The sequence below is a fragment of the Dipodomys spectabilis genome, unplaced genomic scaffold (genome assembly GCF_019054845.1).
Source record: "Dipodomys spectabilis isolate Male_0828 unplaced genomic scaffold, ASM1905484v1 ptg000067l, whole genome shotgun sequence".
In the NCBI taxonomy this organism is placed as follows: domain Eukaryota; kingdom Metazoa; phylum Chordata; class Mammalia; order Rodentia; family Heteromyidae; genus Dipodomys; species Dipodomys spectabilis.
In genome coordinates this window covers 4,847,733-4,868,943 of record NW_024870744.1, presented here as the reverse complement: position 1 = coordinate 4,868,943, position 21,211 = coordinate 4,847,733, and the positions used below count along the sequence as shown (strand labels likewise).

Below are 21,211 nucleotides of genomic sequence, written 5' to 3'. Positions count from 1 at the left end.
GCTCTAGACACTGCCTTCTCTCTATCTTCCACTAGAGTAATCACTCCTTTGCTGGCCCGTTTGCAGAAGGCTCCCTCCTTGGGGAAGCTCATGTGGTCATTACAACCTGCCTTGGTTTACTGCTCCATATTCATCTCCTCCTACCCCTCTCCTTTGCCTGCCCATCCCTAGTGCTCTGGAAGTGCTACTGCATTTCAAACAGGGCTGTTTCTCCTTGTTGAACCAGCCATGTCTTGCAGTTTAACATCCCTGGTCCCAGCAGCAAGCAGGAATACCTCACTCCCAGAGTTTCTGGGGCACCTCAACATTTCTCCCATGCTCTGTTTCTGCCTGCTTCTGAGCTTCATGCCCAGATCCGCCTGCCCATGGCTCCCTTTTCCACCTGCTGCCTCTTCCCGCAGAGCTGCTGTGCTCTCTTTTAGGTGGAGCGCTCTTGCAGCCTTTCCCGAGGCCCACATTTCCTCCTCAGGCCGGGGAGGGCCCTCCTTCCCTTGTGATCTGAAAGCCCTGTTTATGCCTGAAGCAACAGAGTATATATACTGTGTACAAGAGTGTCACAGATCTTGAACAGATTGCCTCGCTCAAAAGTGCCATTTGACAGTGACATCCCCCCCAATACTAATACAAGCTAATAAACAAAAAAATTATAATATCTACAATATAACATGCTGATGTGCACAAAGCCTTCATGTTGATCCTAAAGGGAAATGCTGGAGTCTGCCAGCCAGTAGCATCTGTACTTAGCCTGGCCTGCGTGGAAGACTACAAAGAAGAGTTTTCTTGGGACACCATGATCTCCACAGAACAAAGAGACGGTGTAAGGTGGTGTCATCAGCCGTCTTAGTGGATGAACAGTGAGTGGCACTGATCAGTAGACTCGGTCCCTTGCAACTGTCTGTCTCGGGGTTTGTATTGGACCAGTGGAGCCACGTCTCAGCTCACTGCAGTTAGTAATGTGCTGTGCAAAAGACCCCTGAATCATAAGCTTTCCTGTGTAGAACGACTAACGGGAACCAGAGCAGCTCTTGTCTTTAGACATTTGGCTTGTCCTGACTCAGATTTATACACAGCAATTGAATCTCATTAGCATGGATTTACACTCTGTAGACCAAGCGTAATAATCAAGACCTTCCAGAGCTATGTTAAATCTATAGTTTATCTCGATGTTTTACTTCATTCCTTAATCCCAATCTACATAGTTGATTTTTCCTATGTTTAATCTTCATTGTATCTGTGGATTGAGATAAAACGGTTGCTCGATTTTAATAGAAGTGACACACAGTCTATTTCTGTTGGCAATTGAATTAAAAGCTGAGTATGAGTTTATACTGATATGGTCTGTGGTGTTAGTAATTATATAAAGGACATCATATTGAATTTTAATTAAAATTAATCACGCTAATTGTGCTCTGTATAGTTATGGGAGTAGCAGTTGTCATCATTCTCCTCCTCATCATAATTAACCTGACTCGTAAGCAGACTGTAGTAAAAAGCATGCCAGCTCTGGGGAGCCAGACCACCTGGGTTTGAATTCGTGCTTGTCCTTTCTTGCCATGTGACCCTGGTCGCTTACTCTCAGTGCCATCACGTCCTCTTTGAGGTGGAGCTGAGCTCATTCCTCCCTCTCTGTCTTGTTTTGGCAGCTGCCTGGCTAACTAGGTAACACACTCACAGCCGAGCAGGCCGCTGGTGTGTCTGGGAACAGGGAGTGGTGCTGCAGAGGGCTGCTGTGGGCTGAGTCATGGGGTGGGATGCACTCAGATGGCCCTTTCTGAAGATGCTGATGTTGTGTTGGCCTCGTGCACTTAATTGTCATGCCAAACTCAGATACCGTGTACAAAAAAAGTTCCGTTGCAGCCAGGCACCAGTGGCTCATGCCTGTAATCCTAGCTAGTCAGGAGGCTAAGATCTCAGGATCACAGTTCAAAGCCAGCCCAGGCAGGAAAGTTTGTGAGATTTTCATCTCCAGTAAAACCACCAGAAAACCAGAAGTGGTGCTGTGGCTCTAGTGGTAGCGCACTAGCCTTGTGCTGAAGAGCTGAGGCCCAGAGTTCAAGCCCTACCAAAAAAAACAAAGTTCCTTTGCTTCTTTTCAAATACACTTTGTGTATATTTGTGCATGTGTTTGCCAGTACTGGGGCTTCAACTCAGGACCTTATACTCTTGCTTCTTTGCTCAAAACTGGTGCTATACCACTTGCACCACACTGCCACTTCTGGCATTTTGCTGGCTGAGTGAAGGTAAGCATCTCTCCAATCTGCCAGGGCTGGCTTTGAACCTCAAGCCTCAGACCTCAGCCTCCTGTAGCTAAGGTTATACAAGCGTGAGCCACCAGCAGCCAACTAATACAGTAACTTTTTTTTTTTTTCTCCCATCATGGGGCTTGAACTCTGAGCCTGGGCACTTTCCCTGCGCTCTTCAGCTCAAGGCGAGTGCTCTACCGCTTGAGCCACAGCACCACTTCCAGTTTTTTGGTGGTTTATTGGAGATAAGTGTCTCACAGACTTTCCTGCCTGGACTGGCTTTGAACTGTGATTCTCAGATCTCAGCCTTCTGAGTAGCTAGGATTACAGGCGTGAGCCACCGGCACCCGGCTCTAACTTTTATCAAGCACAGAATGAAAAGTCTTTTCTTCTTGCCCATCCTTCAGTTATATGTGTAGTGAAAATCACCCGGTAACAGCCTGCATCTGCCTCCCCCGTGGCTCGTGCTTGACCTGCAGGTTCTTTCCTTTAGAGGCATGTGAGGCTCATCTCAGAGCTTTGGATTTGCCCTCCCAGCTAACTATCATAATATCAGCTGTGATATTTCCAGATCTCCTCTCTTTGCTGGTTATTCCTCGTGACTCCCTTACAGGTACCTCTGCGTGCTCCCAAAACATTGATTTATCCAGAGGCTCAGCTCATTTGCCCTCCCTGGGTGATGTCATCGATCTTGAGGCCTTCAATGCCTTCTGTTTGCGGGCAATGCATTTACATCCTTAGTCCAGGTCTCTCCCTGGGCTGCTGACCCAGGTCTACCTGCCTGGCTTGGTATCACTGCCAACTCACACTTGCTGTCCAAACATTTGTCCTGTTGCCAGGGCCAGAATTGTGGGAGTCTCCTCTGCCTCTTTCTTTCACACTAAGCAGTCAACCCATTCTATATTCTCTGGGTTCTTCTTTGGAAATCTCAAGAATCCATTCAGTTGCCACCAACCCCAAACTCCTCTGATCTTTTGGCCTCTGCCTTCACATTCCTGAAATCTACACTGCCACTGGAACACTGACTTATTTTGTCTTTCTTTTTTTGGTTTCCATACTGGGGCTTGAACTTGGTGTTCCTACCCAGGCTTGCTTCAAACCTAGATCCTAAGATCTCAACTTCCTGAGTAGCTGAGATTACAGGCGTGAGTCACCAGCACCTGGCTTGGAGTGCTGCTTTGGAAGTGTCATTGTTCTGCCCAGAGCACACCAATATCCCGTTGCACAGAGAAATAGCCTTGCTGTGTTCTCTTAAGACCCTACCTGACCCACCCCTCCCATGCCACCTGCTTCTCAGCTCGTGGTCCCCCACTGGAATGGGCAGCCTGGCCCCGCTGCATCTAGCAGGCGAAAGCACGTGCGATTCCACAGTGCCGTCTCACAGTGGCCTTCGGGCTGGGAACGGCTCAGCACAGTGGCAGTGCAGCCTCAGTCAGGGTAGGGAAGGCGCTGTGCTTCTGCTCCAATGCATGGCTCCCACTTGGGATGTCTGAGAACAATCCAAGTCTCTTAAGAATTTTGGAGCCTTACCATGTTGATGGAGGGTGGGAGGATATTTTAACTGTATTTTTTGTCTTTTTTTTTTTATGTACTAGTGATCAAACCCAGGACGTTGCAGTGGCTAGGCAAGCACTTTACTGCTGAGCCACCTCCCAGTCCCCGTCTTCATTTTTACATGTTTCATCAAATACCGTGAGCACCACAGGGCTGGGTGATCTGGCTCAGCAGTCATCCCAAGGTCTAGACCATGTGTGTGTGTAGTGGAGAGCAACTTATAATACTTACTGAGTGTCTGATTTGTCCAGGACTTGAACCAGCCATAAACAATAAAAGGCAGTGATAGTCCCTGGTCCCAGCCCTTTTAGGGGGCCTCTGTTCTTCATCTTTGAGCATGTCCTTTTTCTACCTCCCCAACTGAGAGCCCAACTGGGAACTCTCCCCAACAAAAAGATAATTTCTTGCACACACTAGGTAAGCATTCTGTCACTAAGCTATACCCCCAGTCATGGTGCCTGTTAGAAGCATTGGTTTGACCTCAGAGCTAGTCGGGGGAAAGGGTATGTTGGAGAATTCCATTCAGATGAGGTTGGGCTGGGGCCTACACCTTGAGAAAGACACGTCACCTAGAGCAGACCGACCTGGGAGAGACCTCACAGCACCATTGAGCAAGATGAAAGAAGAACCTCACATGCAGGGAGAAGCAAAATGGGCCCTGAGCTTTGCCCTTCTGTCCTAGAGTGTAGCTTGCTCCCATGGGTGTCCCACAGTGATCCCTGACACTTACACATCTGCTCTTACCCCTGAACTCCATCTGGCCTCGACTGTGTGCTGCTTTGTTTCATTTCACTCCAACCCTCAACAAGAGATTTACCACCACTTTATAGATGAGAACACTGAGACTCCTGCGTTCACCGGCCTCAAGGTTGCACAAGTGGGTTCCATGAACACCACCCTCTGCCTCCGTTCATGAGAAGACCACGTGGATTCAAATACACAAACAAGAAGCTCTCACAACATGTAGGTGACTGGGGAGATTTTGGTAGGAAGGGCTTTCTGAAAATACTTGAGACTTTCCCAGTTCGATTTTCCTCTTCCACACAGGCTTATCAAGTGATTGTGTTGTTGATAAATTTAGTGTGCAGTTGGGACTCACATGTAGATTGTACCTACCCTCTGAGGAGAGAATATTTTATAGTTTCCATTCATTCTCATTAAAATCAGAACATTTGCATCTTAACTTTTCCATCTTGTTCCAGGAATTTTAAGCAGTCTGATTGTATGGAAGTAGGTCGTATTAATTGCAAATGGGCGACATCTGCTCGCTAACATGGAAGAATTTTTTTTAGCTGTTTTGTTTTTATGTATGATCTACCAGAGTGATTAAGTGAGAACTGCCGATAATGCTGCTACAAGAGACTCGTAATGTACCCATAAAAATGAACCTAAGAGCCAGTCTTTGCAAGTTCTTGAGCTGGGAGCAGTTAAACATCCAGTCTGTCAGAGAGCAGCCTGACAGATCCAAGGATCTGTTCTTGGAGCCCTGGTTGGTCTGTTGCACAGGGAATTCAGGCTCAGTGGGATCCAGACCCTGGAGGAAGGGAAAGGGGTGCAGCATCGGCCAGAGCGTGAGATGGGGGACAGACTGAGGTCAGGTATGGATCAGGTAATGGAAACAGGGCTGGAGCTGGTGGTGACTTCTTCACCGGATGAAAACAGCAGTGCTTCCCAAAGTGGACGTCTGCAGTCCTCCTGCCTGAGAAGCTGGAACAGAGGGCGGCATGCTGCCTAACGACAGCCTGCTTCCTGACTGCAGCTGCCCTCAGCGCCTTCGGTATACCCGCTCAGACAGCCTTCGAGGGGAGAGTACGTTCTACGCGGTGTCCCCACGCATCTCAAGGCCCTTTCCGTGGAGTGTGCTCCAGGCGCGCAAGGAGAACACCCCAGACACTTTAAAGTCAGGGGTCACAGCACGTGGTGCTTCCTGGGCACTCCAGTACTGTAGAGGTTCAGTGGCTTCGAGCAGCCTACTTCCTCAGGACCTGTGACACCTGCATACTGGGAGCTGCTGGCACCCAGACAGTGTGTCGTCACCGCTCAGCTGGGGGACAGACAGGAGCATGGAAGATGATTCCCAGAGATTAGGGACAGACATGGAAGTGTGGAAACGGTGACCTAGACAGGATACCTGCCACCTGGGAGGATGCTGGGGCTCTGAGGTCTTCGGTGAGAGACTACCCCTGGCTGATATTGATCTGCCATCATTGTCTGTGTCGAGTTCGTTGCCCATGTGTGTATTCTCCTTTACACCTCTAGAATCAAACATTAAAATGCCAGAACTTGCTTGTCCTGAAAATGGCAGATGTCCTCTTCCCACCAACCAGCTAGTGCCTCACTGCAGAGCACTCCTTCCCGGGCTCTGTTATTCTAGGAGAGGGGAGGGATTGGACCCCGACCCTCTCTGTCCGGGAAATGGTGGCAGCGCTGCCAGCTGTAAGAAGTGACATATCTGCTGCCCTGGAAGGGAACAAGCAAAGCTGGTTGACTCACACAGCTTCCACCTCTGGCCTCGACCTCGTTAACTTCAGCCATCTGAAGCACAGCGGCTCGATAATGGCACCGTCCCTGTGTCATCCTCGCCGGAGCCCTTCCTCAAATGCTCAGGCTGCTCTCCCTTCAGTCCCCTTCTGCCGACTATGGCTTGTTACCCAGAGGCAGGATCGCTTGCTCACCCTGAACATGGGGAAATCATTTAGAGCACTTAATTTGGGTTGCCTCTTTATCGGTGCACTATTGCAATTAAGTTAGATTAATGAAAGGTAAATTCCAGTCTATACATGGGGAAAAAAATCTTGTAAAGATCCTAATTAGAATGTGTGTTTATTTAGCCTCTCATGGCTTAATTGCATCCCGTCTTGCTATTTACAAACAGGCATCATTAAAGAATAATGAGTGCATGAAGAGCACTAATGCTAGCAGCAGATGAGGTAGTTGGCATGGGGGCGGGCCGTGGGAAGGCTGTTTGTATTATCTTCAAATGCAGACTGGTCTAAGCCGGGAGGGAGGGACAGTAGAGCAGGCATTGTGCGAGGGATCAGGTCATCCTTTGGCTGCAAAGAGTTGGGCTGCTTCTAATTGGTTACAGCAGTGTGATCTGTAGAGGTGATCCAGCAGCTTGAGCAGTTATCGTGTGACTATTGTCAGCCATTCTCAGGTGGGAGCTCTCCGAATGCTGGCCCACTTTACAAAGGACCACACCCATACCTTATGAAACAAGGGGTTCTCATTGTGCGCTAAAGTGCAGTTCCAGCCTTTTGAAAAAATCTAAGATACACTGAGAAATAGGTTCATGACATTTTACCAGCATCCCTAATGACAAATTCCATACATACTTCCCAGTTGTTCCTTGAAGCTACGGGCAGCATTGTGGTCTTTAGGTGATGCTTCATCCTTCTGTTGTAATCTGATTTAGCACACAGGCTAAGATTCCAAATGGAATATCAGTGTACCTGGAACCCAGTAATGACAGCTCATCCCATCATTTGTTACATCATTTCTGGTCCCTCGTGTAAAAGAACATCTTCTAGTGCCAGGGGCATAGCTGAGGGTCAGGACACACACTAACACCTAGTTTTAATCCCTTGCACCAAAACAGTGGTGATAAAGTAAAATTCTATCACTGATTAGCTTTAAGAAGGGGGGTGTGGCTCCTCATATTTGCAAAATCTCCATCGCTCCTGGCTTGGAGGAGAGGGGAGGGAGGGAGGGAGGGAGAAAGAGAGGGAGAAAGGGAGGGAGGGAGGGAGGCAGAACCTGATTTTAAATATAGGGGTAAAAGGGTACATTGGAGAAGGTTATAGGAATAAACAGAAACCTAAAATACAGTACCTCAGTTTCTCTTATGCTGTGGTTAGTATTGCAGACTGTTTTGTTACTGCATTCTATATAAATGCAAATCCCTTGTGCTCAAACTATATTAAAACCTTAGATTTCTCTCGGGATTTCTGGGTGAGGTGAAGTCCAGGGTTTAATTCATTTAAAATCAGGTTATAGGAATTCACAGTTTTCAGTACATTTTATGTTTTTCTTTAAACAAACTCAGTTTAATTTTAAACTCCCCTAAATAGAAGCAAAGCAAGTTTTCCAAGATTGTAACTACCACTTGCACTTAAGGACACAGAGCTACATTATCACACGGCAGAGCCGCACAGGGCTGTGTGGACGTCTCTTTTGTAGTTGTTAACTTGCAACACTTCCATTTTCAGCACACAGGACTGTGGGGCATATTTTTCCATTCATATTAATTGGATTTTAAAGTGACCTTGTCCATGTATTGATTCGAATTAAAATTTCCTACATCAAGGTCAAGTTGGCATACATCCTACAGACAAAATATTAAAAAGCCAAGTGCTGCCTAACAGGGTATTGACAGAAGAAATAAAGATTTAACAGGCCATGCTTGCCCCAGCGGTGTCGTGCCACCTTGCTAACCCAAGTGGCAGGTCTGTGTGAGAACACCTTTGCCTGAATCTGAATTTGTCCCATCACAGAGACAGCTGGCTGACTCTCTCAGGGAAAGGCATCCTTGAACCTTCCCATCCCAGATGGACTTAAAATGAGCCTTCATCGCCACTGAGTCCAACGGCAGCCACCCTGGGAAAGGGGCCTTCATTAACTGGAACTCTCCATAGCCTGAGCTCCACCTCGCATCTCCTCAACTTGGATGTTCCAAACATATCTTAATCCTAGTCAAAAGCAAGTTGTTTGCCCATCCCTGGTTTTTCTCTCTTTCTTCCTCATCTCACTAAATGTCAGAACCATTCACTGGAAGCCCGGAAGAATCCTTAGCCCTTCTTCACCCTGGTATTCAAGCCATCAGCCAATCTTGCCACTTCTCCTCCCCCCTGCGGCTGGCTCTCCTGCAGCTCCCTCACCCTTGCGTGCCTCCCCGTTTGGCTCTTTGTCTCTCCATGAGTAGCCAGAGCTCTCTGGAAGCACCTCAACCTCACACCTGCGCGCCTGCCCCTTTGGTTCTGTTCCTCTCTCCATGAAGCAGCCAGAGCTCTCTTGAAGCACCTCAGGCATGTCCTGTCTTTACCAATCCCCACAGTGCCACCATGACACCAGACAAAAGAGACGGCCTCAGAGCTTCTGCGCCTCAGAGCCCTTCTGCACCAGCTGGTCCACCTTGGCCCCTGGTGCCCCTGGTGTCCCTGCTTCTGGGACAGTGGAGCCTCCTTTCCTTGCCCCTCACACCTGTTTCTCCTTCATGTGACCTGGCCAGCCTCACGCAGAGGGTTCACCCAGACTTAGACCCCATCTTTCCTCAAGACTGTCCAAGCACAGGAGTGCACTTGGTCATTCACTGTTCTGACTCCTATCCTCAAAGCAGTGCTGACACAACAGGGAGTGCTCAGTAACTACTAGGGGGGAGGGGAAGGGGGGGAGGGGATGAACAAGCGAACCTGAGTGATCTGCTTTCGCATGCAGTTATCACCTGAGTAATCTCTTCAAAGGTCTCCCCTGTTGCTCATTTCCTCTGTGATCCTGGTTTTTGCATTTGCTGTTGGCCTCTCTCCTGTTTGCTCTATGAATGTCTCTTCATTTATCTCTGAGTGCCTAAGGCCTAGCCTGCACTTTGGAATTTAGTATTTTGTTGGGTAGATGGAAGGAATGAGAACCTGGAAGGGCAAGCCATTTGCATTCCAAGCAGCTGTAGGTTCTGGTGTGCTTCTCTCTGTCTCCCTTCCTCCTTCCCCCATCCCTTCTTTCCTGTCTTGCTAGATGGCCTCCTCCTCTCTGTGCCGTATTTACCCCATGCTTTCCTAGCCAGATGCCGGGAAGAGGCAGATTAACGGACCTAACCCATAGAGACAGAGCCTTTTCCACCAGGCCACTGTGTGTAGTCAGCCCTGGGCCCAGTATCTACCCCTGGTTCGGTTGCCTCTGCCCTAGCACAGAAGGGAGCAGCTTTCCTGGACAGAACAGCCAGAAGAGGACATCAAGTGACATTGTGTGACATGTCTGTAGGGTAGATTCCTCTTCAAATCCATTAGGAGAAACTCAGTATATTCAGTATGGTTAAAAAAAAAAATAGGAAGTGGCGCTGTGGCTCAAGCGGTAGAACGCTAGCCTTGAGCTGAAGAGCGCAGGGACAGCGCCCAAGCCCAGAGTTCAAGCCCCATGAGTGATCAAAAAATAAAAATAAACAAGAAATTCTTGGGGCTGGGAAGGTGGCTCAGTGGTAGAGTGCTTGCCTTGCATGCCTGAGGCCCTGGGTTCGATTCCTCAACACCACATAAGCAAAAAGAAAAAAGCTGGAAGTGGCACTGTGGCTCAAGTGGTAGAGCGCTAGCCTTGAGCTGAAGAGCTGAGGGACAGCCCCCAGGCCCAGAGTTCAGGCCCCACGACTGGACCCAAACAAAAAAAAACAGGCATTGGTGGCTCATGCCTGTCATCCTAGCTACTCAGGAGCCTGAGATCTGAGGATTGTGGTTCAAAGCCAGCCTGGGCAGGAAAGTCCATGAGACCCTTATCTCCAATAAGCCACTAGAAAACCGGAAGTGGCTCTGTAGCTCAAGCGGTAGAACACTCGCCTTGAGCACAGAGAACATGCCCAGGCCGAGAGTTCAAGCCCCAGGACCCACTGAAAAAAAACAGGCAGCCCTCATTCCATCAGCCCTGTCCTATCTCATTCATAGAGCTTTGGAGACTGCTGTTCTCATTGTATGCAGACATTGGCTTCAGTTCTGTACTCTGCTTCTCTCTATGAGGGCCTTATAGTACGCTTGCACACGCATGCACATGTGTGTGTGTGAAGATAGGTGGAGTCTTAGTTGAGCAGTCTGGGTGGGCTGTCAGACCCTGAGAGGGCAGTCCAGAGGTAGCAGGATCCAAGCTTAGGAGGCAGAGTTCTCCACTCTGGATTTTTGTTGTTGAGGAGGAGGAAGCAGACAAGATGGTGAGATTCTATATACTTCCAAATGGAAGATTATCTCATGAAACCTTTTAGTGCAACTTGGCAAGTGGGCGAGTCCCCTGTGATCAAATTCCCTGCCACCAGAGCACTTAGGAACTTAGAAGAGGAATGAGCCCAAATTGCTCATTAGCAAATGGCTCCAATTTACTCATCAGTGGAATAAGCCACCTAATGAAAAATAAACCTTATTAGGCAGGGTGTTTAGTAATTGTTAAAGTAATGACAACAGTGATATTAATAATCGCTACCATGCAGCGAGGGCCTCGTGATGCTGCTGGCACCAGCCAGGCCGCGGCCTGAGAGAGGGCTCCCTGGGAGATGAGGAAGCTTGTCCCAGTCTTCCCCCACCCCCGACCTGTGATAGGGACCCAGGGCAGTGGCCCTGCAGGAAGGCTGGCAGAGCCCTGGCTGCGTTTGAGGTGAGCACTCTCCACTCCCAGGTGCGAGGAGGACAGGGGAGAGGCTGGGGGCTTGCGCAGCCTGTCTAGCCAGAGGGGCCGTGGCCAGACCCCGCCCTCTGCCTCTCTGGCCAGTGCATTTTCTGACTTGGTAGACAGAACCCAAAGCCAGCCTGCCTGCCTGCCTTGTTTTTTCTGCCTTGCCTCAAAAGGAAAAATAGACTTCACCCCTGAGGGCTATGAAAACTTCCTGTCTCAGGCCAGGCTGGTCATGTCGGTCATGTCGTGTGTTGTCACCTGCCTCTTGCTGTCTGAAGCTCACTCACCCCTCTGGGGAGCAAAAGCAGCCTAAGTGAGTGGAACAACTTGTGTTTCCCCGACCAGCCCTCCACGCACTTGCGTGGCTTCCCACGTACACGGCCCATTTTCCCTCTGTGGTGCTCACTGCCCTGCCCTGCAGTTCCCGGGGGCCCCCTCTTCCCAGCGCTCCCAGCCCGAGTCCTGCCAGGGCTTTGGCCTCTCAGAGTTTCAGAGCGAGTCCATCTCAACCAGTCTCGAGCTTTCCTAGAAAGAAGCCCGGCAGTTTCCTCCGGGCTCTCGTGCTCAGGCCCCTTGCTGCTGCAGCTGCCCGAGGCCACCATTCTGAGGACAATTCCAGCCAGCATGGTTCCGGCAGGGCTGCGCAGGGCTGCCCTTAGCGCAGCTGTGTGGGATTCAGAGCACTCGCTCTTTAAAGAGCCACTAAACAGATGAAGCAGGTGCATTCTTAGCACATCGCATGCTGAGGTCAGGAGTGTATAGAGAGCCATTGGTGAGGGAGCCAGGTATCCTACAGAGTAGGAGTTTGAGTCGTTTTAGCAAAGCACTGAGATTAATGGGCATTTTTGCTGGTGTTTGGGAAGATGGGGCCAGGCAGGAGCTAGGGAAGCAGCAAGAGGAAGCTTCTGGCCCTGCCCAGAAAAGCAGTGACTTGGACTCAAGTCTTTGGAAGTTTGGACCTCCTGCTTGTTAAGAACTAAGACACACCTGGGCTGTACCCAGTGGTGACAGGAGACACTCCATCCTCGCCTGCAGCCCGGAGAGCATGCCCATCCCTAGGAACACAGAAACAGAAAGCACACAATTGGGGGAGGACCGGGAGTGGGAGAGCCTGGGTGGCCCTTTGCTCAGGCTGTACTAAGAACATTCTGGGGGACCATCCGTGACACTCCCAGGGACGGCTCATGGTTGAGCCCCTTCCCTCCACCCTGAGTGTTTTTGATTGCACGAGATGCTTGGGTTGCAGCACTGTCCTTCCCCGAAGCTCAAGTGCCCAGGACAGCTCACGCGGCGTGGCTCTTAGTGTCCTCAGTTAGTGGCAGGTGTATGTCACTCCAACCAACTCCACAGGCCTTAGTTTACAAAACCCTTATTTAAAATGGGAAAGTTGGAGAAAATGATTGTTTAAGTCCTGTTTTTATGCCCATATTGGGCTTGAACTGAGTTTTTTTTCACACAAGGCTAGCACTCGACCACACCTGTACTTTCAGCTCTTTGCTGGGTAAATAGGGATAAAAGTCTCATTGACCTTTCTGACCAGGCTGGCTTGAATCACAGCCCTTGGATCTCAGCCTCCTGAGTAGCTAGGATTACAGGTATGCGCCACTGGCTCTCAGCACAATGCTCACTAGATAGCTCTGGCAGCCTCTGGAGCAGTGTCGCACGTCATGCACTCACCTCTCCACGGTGAGCACCTCACCTTCTTAGCGCTGACTTGCAGCTCCTACCCCTCGGGAAGCCTTGCCAGCCTTTCCCACCCCCCTCCTCTCCAACTACATCCCTGAGGATGCCTGCATGTTCGGCTTGTGGCTTATATATGTAGAAAAGAACACTTACAGGTGGCCTTTTATGACTCATTGGCTTCTTTTTACAAATAAAATGCCCCCTCCCCAAAGCAGGGCTTGGCCATGCGGCTGGCAGGTCCTGTCGTACCCTTCACCCCTGCACCGTGCCCTGTGCCCGCAGGGTTGTCATCTGGCCTGGCTCCTTGGGGTTTGGTCAATGCATATCTCAGGATCCTAGCTGCAAATGTGCTCCGAAGTGCATTAGCCACACAGCCCCGGAGGACAGAGAGGTGTGTCTGCCACACAGCCCCGGAGGACAGAGAGTTGGAGTGACAGCTCCTCTCAGCTGCTGGCCTTCCAGCAGGAGAAAATTCCAACCACCCGACCTGTTAAGGTTCTCACTGGTAGCAGTTCTCCTTGACTTTCCTCCCCTTCCTTTCTTGTCCCACCTTTAGCCCACCTTGCCACAGTGGGCTAAAACTCTTAGGAGACTGCTGCTTAGCAGCTAGGGAGCATGCAGAGAATGCCACCACCAGCCCCGAGCGCGGTGCTGCAGCGGGGGCTGGCCAAGTCCGCACCCACTCACTCCCTGCAGCGCTAACCCTCCCGCTGCCTCTCCCCGAGCCTGCCCCTGCTCAGGATGCAGCCTGCTAGCCTTGACCTTGTGCTGTGTGCCACGTGACGTTCACAAGCCAACGCACAGGAAGAGTGGCGAGTGAGCTCTTAGGAACTGCGCTGTTCAGTATAGAAAAGTGTTACCCTGGCAACAAGCACACTCCACTACCAGATGGCATTGGCTTTTATCTGTGGCATCCCATAGCCATTGCCAAGAACCAACCCATAAACCCTGTCAGTGGGCATCTTGCTTGTGACCATGGCGACATGGGCTAGTTTGTGTAAGGAGGCTCATGGCCCATCTGTGATGCGTGGACAGATCTGTCTATCAAAAGCCCAAGGTTACTACAACCTGGTACGTGCAGATCTGCTACAGAATGTCACACCCTGGATATGTGAGGCTCCAGAGTGCCTGGAGTGGTGGAGTGGGATGAGCACCAAGCTTCATCATGATGGAAGGGGGTGGGGGTAGCCTAGCACCGCTCAGAACAGAGGATGGTCAGGCTCTGCCAGCCATGCTCAGAAGCTTTGTTGTACACTGTGTCGTCTGTGCATCCTCTTTTGTTCTCCAGCTTAAGTAATAAAATCTTATTGAGACTCCCCAGGGGTACAGGGGAGGGGGGGGCGATTGTCTTCTCCCACCTCAAGGTGGATCTTCTTTTTGTTGTTGTTGTTATTGTGGTGATACTGGAATTTGAACTCAGCTTTGTACTTGCTAAGGAAGCTTACTCTCCAAGGGCAGGAATGGTAGGGGGAAAACAAAAAGGAGGAGGCAACCATGCTTGATAAGAAATGTATTTATTACCTTGCTCATGTAATTGTAACGTATTTTCGCGATTAAAAAAACTTAATTTAAAAAAAAGAAAGAAAGAAGGCACTCTCCAATTAGCCACACTCTAGCCCTTTCTATTTGTTGTTTTGTGCCTGTTCTAGGGCTTGAACTCAGGGCCTGTGCACTATCCCAGAGCTTTTTTGCTCAAGGCTGACACTACCACTTGAGCCACAGCTCCACTTCCAGCTTTTTAACGGTTCATTGAAGATAAGAGTCTCACAAACTTTCCCATCCAGGGTGGCTTTGAACCAGATGCTCTCAGCCTCCTGAGTAGCTAGGGCTACAGGTGGGAGCCACCGGTGATGCTCAGGTGTCCACCTCTCTGGGCCGAGGCCCACTGTCATCCACTGCAGCTTTCCTATAGCTTCGGGTGTGGCAGCAGGATTCAAGCTCAGGGCCTGGGAAGAGCAGCAGCTCAGGTACCAGCTTCGATGCTAACTGGCTTCAGATCATTCCACCCTGGCAAACTCAACATTGTTCAGCTGAGGAGCAGCTGAGTGTCACCACGAGCTTCCTCTGTGTGGGTCTTGTGCCCGCCTGCATCAGAGGTAGCATTGTCTCAACCTAGAGCGGAAGGCGTGAGGGGCACATTCAGAGACATAGGAACAGGGTCTTCCCGGCAGCGATGCCAAGCCATGATTCCTCCTGCTCCTGATTCAGAAGCCTTGGAAATTGGGGACATAGTGCCTTCTTTCTTTTTTATTTTTATTGTTATTACAAAGGTGATGTACACGGGGGTTACAGTCATATAAGTCAGGCAATGAGTACATTTCTTTTTGTCACCCTTCCCTCGCTCTCTCCTGGTTTTTCCCTCCCATCCCCACTCACAAGTTTGGTTTTTTTGTTTTTTGGGTTTTTTTGTCCGTCGTGGGGTTTGAACTCTGGGCTTGGGCGCTGTCTGTGTGCTCTTCGTCTCAAGGCGAGTGCTCTACCCCTTGAGCCACAGCGCCACTTCTGGATTCTAGTGGTTTATTGGAGATAAGAGTCTTACAGACAGGAGGAGGCTGCAATGCTTGATAAGAAATGTACGCATTATCCTGCCCATGTAATTGTAACCCCTCTGTACAGTATGTTCACAAAAAAATTAAATTAAATTAAAAAAAAAAGAGTCTCACAGACTTTCCTGCCCAGCCTGGCTTTGAACCTTGATCCTCAGATCTCAGCCTCCTGAGTAGCTAGGATGACAGGCGTGAGCCACCTGCACCCGGCTACAAGTTGTAATGATTCATTTTCAACATAGTGTCCAGTGAGTACCACTGCTGCACTTGCTCACCCTTTGTCCCTCCATTTCTGTGTCCCTCCCCCCCTCCCCATTTACATAGTGCTTTCTTGACTGTGGTAAAAATTCAGAAAGGCCATGAATCCCTCTCAGCCAACTTATACAAGCACCAGGTCCTTTGTGGCTTTGTGAAAAATAAGAAATGACAAAGTTCAAAGAGCCTCGGGGATCTGAAAGCCATTCAACTTGGCTCCACACACCACTACAGCCCCACAAGTCTTACCAAAAAAACTCTAAAACACCGTGAATCTCATCGTCTACTAATTTGGGGCAACCCCAACCGCCGAGATGTCCAGAGAGTGTGGCGTGGTAGGAAGGGAGTTGGCTGTCATTGGAGCGAGCGGTTGCTTCTGTGGACTGGACTGAGAAAAATGGTTCCAGAAGTGGCCTTATGAGACTTGAGCACTGACTACACTGGATGCTTGGTGAAACTGAGAATTACTGTTGTTTCAATATGGGATCGTGTCACAAGTTTGGAGTTGTTTTTAGAGCCCTTATCAGAGACATGCGCTGAAACTCTGCAGAGCCATGCCACCCTGACTCTTACTGTGCCAGAGCCACGCAGGGGCGAGGAGAGGACACTGGCTAGCCCGGCAGGTCATTGCAGTGGAGGCCAGCCCTTGGGGCTCCTTCGTGCTGGCTCAGGTCCCTTTGTCTGAGTCTTCCATAATAAAAGGTTTCTAAAAGGTAAGCTAGTACTCCTTTGTACAGTTAATTTATGCTAATAAAGTTTTAAAGTGGGGTTGGGAACATGGCTTAGCAGTAGAGTGCTTGCCTAGCTTGCATGAAGCCCTGAGGTCAATTCCTCAGTACCACATATACAGATGTGGTGCTGTGGCTCAAGTGGTAGAGTGTTAGCCTTGAGAAAAAGTAGCTCAGGGACAGCACCCAGGCCCAGTGTTCAAGCCTCATGACTGTCAAAAAAAAAAAGAAAAAGAGTTTAAAGTAAGCTGGCATTGGAAGGTTATTAGGTTTGGTTTTGTTTTATTTTCATTTGAGTCACAGCTCCGTTGCTGACATGCAAAGTGAAATTAGCAGGGTATGGCAGGCCATACCCAAACCTGGAGTACTTGTAGAATTAGCAGTGATTAGCAGTTCTGCAAATCTGTCCTCAAGTAAGAAATAACCCCTAACTCTGAAAGCTCTGTTGGCAGAGGTGTACATAGTAGTATTAGGGGAAGCTAGAAAGCTCTATAAATATCTAAGAATAGGAGTCCAGCCAAAGAAACAATAGTATATCGCGTACCATATCCTGTCGCCTCTAGCACTATTTTTGAAGACTACATAGCACATGCAACTGTTGTGTCATCATTTGAGGTAAAAATTTGATTTGGGACTTGATATATATCCGATATACCTGTGTATTTGGGACTTGATATACCTGTATTTTATTTGTCGCTATGTTAGGAATTCATAAGGTGCACACCTTTTTCTTTATATTTTTTGGTGGTACGGGGCTTGCCTAACACTTTGATAGGCAAGTACACTACCACTGAGTCACACCAGCCCAGAAAATACAAATCTTGAGTAATAAAAATATTTAAAGGAAATCTCCAAGAATGGATGGTCATTATCTTTGGATGGAATGATTTTTGTATAATGAGCATCTTTTGTTGTTGTTTTTTGGTTGGTTTTGGGGCTTGAACTCTGGGCCTGGACGCTGTCCCTGTGCTCTTCAGCTCAAGGCGAGCACTCTACCACTTGCACCACAGGGCCACTTCCGGTTTTCTAGTGGTTTATTGGAGATAAGCATCTCAGACTTTCTTGCCCGGGCTGGCTTTGAACCACGATCCTCAGATCTCAGCCTCCTGAATAGCTAGGATTTTAGGTGTGAGCCACCAGGCGCCTGGCTTGCGCATCTATTTTTAACATTTTAGTATTAAGTTCGAAATACCAAAGTTAACTAGTAAAACAAGAAGACTAACTAGATACTGGTGGTTTATACATGTCATCCTAGTTGTTTAGGAGAGTGACATTGAAATTGAGAGTATTGCAGATCTTGAAACTCAATCTCAACAGTGGGAAGCTGAGTGTGGTGGTGCATGCCTGTCACCCCAACTCTGAAGGAAAGCTTCAAACAGGTAGGTCAGAGTTCAACCACACACTCCCAGGCAGAAAGTGAGGCCCTATCCTTTAAAAAAAAAAAAAAAAGATAAGGAAAACAAAGCCTCTGGTGGTTCACACCTGTAATCCTAGATACTTGGGAGGCTGAGACCTGAGGATCACGGATAAAAGCCAAGCCGTCTCACGCAGGAAAGTCCGAGAGACTATTATCTCCAGTTAACTACCAGAAAACTGGAAGTGGTACAATGGCTCAAAGTGGTAAAGCTCTAGCCTTGAGCAAAAGAGCTCTGGGAGAGGGCACTTAGGCCCTGAGTTCAAGCACACAACCAAAAACAAAAACAAAATAAAGCAAAAAACAGCTGGAGGTATAACTAGCAGTAGAACATCTGCCAATCAAACATAAGGCCTGTAGTTCAAATCCAGTTCTGCAGCATTAATTAATTAAATAATTTGTGATGTCTTTAGTATATATTTCTGACATCCATCTTCAGAAACTTAAATAATTACTTTACTGAGGCAGGTTATCAAGTAATAATAAAGTGAGCTAGATGTTGGTAATTTTTCAAAAATACTTGCTTAGTGGCCCAAGCTTCCTAGCAAGGAGAGTTAAGTGCAGTGGCCCTTTTGTAGGAGTCCTCTCAGGCCCGCCTCCATGTTATGTGAGAGGCCATTGATTGATTCAGGGCTTGTAATTACAAGCTGTTCGGCTGACTTCGCTTCTAGCAGGCTTCTCTTGGCTGAAGGCAGAGTTGCTGATACAACCTTGGTGGTTTCTTGGCATCCTTAAGTAATGGTTCCAGTTACACAGACGAAGACCCACTGAATGAAACCTGGTGTGATAGTATTTAAAAGTACAAAAGCAAGATCTATTTATTAGCATTTCCTTAAATGTAGACAAATCTGTGTTGCGGACTCTTTACCCAGTTTATATTCTTCCCCAATTTAGAGACACCCTCCAGTGCTCAGAATTAACGTCGGGATGTCGTTGGTGCCAAGGACTGATAAGGAAAGGGGATGCTGATTGTTGAAGGTAGTCAGGAAGCAACAAGGACAGGGAAGTAAAGGAAGAGATGGCCAAAGGCGGAGTCTCCAGAGGCCGGCAGCCGGTTGGCTGCAAACCAAAGGATTAGGTGCTCCGGGGCTGTTATCAGATAGACTTCATTCTGGCAGATTCTGTGAGGCCCAGCCCCAGCCAAGCAGCCCAGACACACTGTGGGCCTCGGGTGGGTCCCAGGCCAGGTCTGCCTCCTGAGCATCACATGGGAACCCCTGTAGAAAGGCACGCTTCTGGGGGCTGGGAAGGTGACTCAGTACTACTACTTACCTGACATGCATGAGGCCCTTGGGTTCCATTCCTCAGCACCACATACACAGAAAAGACTGGAAGTGGTGCTGTGGCTCAAGTGGTAGAGCACTCGCCTTGAGCTGAGTTGCTGAGGGACAGCGCCCAGGGCCAGAATTCAAGCCCCACGACTGACAAAAAAAAAAGAAGAAGAAGAAGAAAGGTGTGCTTCTGTTGCTGGGCGGAGTCTGTTCCGTGTGCACAAGGGGCTTCTTTCTTCTTTTTGCCTGGCATCTGGGAAACTGAAACTGTACTTTTTTTTTCAGGTGATTTTTAATCTATAATACATGCTTTGGTTCTAAGAGAATAAAAGCACTTAAATGCATTTCCAGGATCATGTTTCTTTTCTGGAAAGAAAATTCAGCTATTTTGCTTTTACCTTCAGACTTTATTTTGGTATTATTTTCTCCCACTTTTCATCAGTCCCTATAAATAGGTAGTTCAGCCAGGGGCTACTGGAGATACTCTTACTCACTGTACAGTGTGAAAAACAACTGCTCAAAATCCCAGATGCCAGAATTAGAGGGTCATAGCCTTTGGAAAACCTAACTGCAGGAGGGGTCCTTGACCCAGCAGATAGTAAAGGCACGTGAAACCTATCCTGAGAGTTTCTAAGGCAAAATGAACGGTGGTCAGATGAGTCGGGCCCCTCAGCGTCCTTCAGAGAGTACAGGCAGAGCATCTGCTGGTGAGGCTGTTCGCAGGTGCTTCGAGGAAAAGGAGCAAGCCTTCCCCCAGGAGACAGAGAGGTGGCCACCTCTGCTCCCCTCAGGCCCGCCCAACTTCATGGGAGCTGGCTGTTCAGGTGGGAGCTGTCATGTGTGCTCGTGTTTTGACAGGTGACCTTGGGGAAGGTGTTGAAAGTGATCGTCGTCATGAGGAGCCTGTTCATTGATCGAACCATAGTGAGGGGTTACAATGAGAACGTCTACACCGAGGGCGGCAAGGTAAGCTTCCTGGAGCCTGGGGTATTATTATTATTATTAATTTTCAGTATCCCAAACCAAGTCCATGGTGAATGACATTAAATACTAGCAATCGTAGCCAACATGATCCACAAACAGATTTGTCAGTGTGAAGATGAACACTGTACAAACAGCATCTCATCCTCTCTGCTCGCCGTTTTCATCTGCTTCTGCTGCTTGCTCTAAACCTGATGCCCTTACTTGAATTTCTAATTTATCACCTTAGACCCCGGTTGCCTCATTAAATGTGTCTTCTGAGGAAATGGATATTTTATTTTCCAAGTCAACTGGCACATCAATAGCCCAGGGTTCAGCACTTTGCTTTCCCAGAACCATGAGGAAAATTCAAGTTGGTTTGTCACAACCCAATGACATTTCTTTTTTTTCTTTTTTTTTTCTGGGAAACTCACAAGTCACCCTCAGGAAGTCACTTCTGCTACTGAAAGACTCCTTCCCCTGGGAGATCTGTTTCTTGGGAAGTTCACCCATGTGGACCCCTAATTTCTTCAGGCCACACACTCCATATGGCTCTGTGAAGAGCATCGGGGGATGCTAATGGGATCTGACAGCCTTCATTTGTGTCTGCTCCCTAGTGTAATGAGCACCCTGCCTGGGAGACCCACCTGGCTTCTGCCCACCACCTCCCCGCCTGGGCTTCCTCCCTGCCTCAGGAACTTTCCCTTCACCCTCGTTTCCAATTAAAAGTGTTTGAAGTCTGTTAGTACTAGTACTTAGCATCCATGGCCTCATTACAGTGAGAATAGTGTTCTTCAAAAACAGGTGATGAGTGCGGCTAGGCACCGAGCGGCGCTGGGCAGAGCGGTCCTGCCGCCACTCACCGGCGTGAGAGCCATCAGCCGACCGGCAGTCCACAGCCTCCAGAGTGCTGGCTCAGGGGAAGCTTCAGACCAGGAACTTCGTCCCGCTTTCCCCAGTTTCCTTAGTGATGGCCAAGTGTGAATAGGGAGAGTCTGCCTTTGGTCTCACCTTCAGGAACCAAACTATCCCCAGAGCAAGCAAGGAGAGCCCAGTGGGAGATGAGGCAGCATGGCCTCCCGTGACTCTGAGCTCCGGTTTCCAGAATGGTCCCCACACGGGGTTGCTGTGTGCCTTCACCTCAAAGGGTTCCATGCCGCAGTCACACCTGGAGGAAACAGCCCTGGCCTGTTTGCAA

The 21,211-nt window shown here is 48.9% G+C and overlaps 1 protein-coding gene across 1 annotated transcript in view; it reads left to right on the top strand.

Moving 5' to 3' along the window:
- Positions 1–21,211, top strand: part of Med27 (mediator complex subunit 27) — a 187,822-nt gene that overhangs the window by 144,586 nt on the left and 22,025 nt on the right. The window contains exon 5 of the mRNA XM_042681271.1: positions 19,912–20,019. Within this exon, the coding sequence (XP_042537205.1) occupies positions 19,912–20,019 (108 nt within the window). The remainder of the gene's footprint in view (positions 1–19,911; positions 20,020–21,211) is intronic.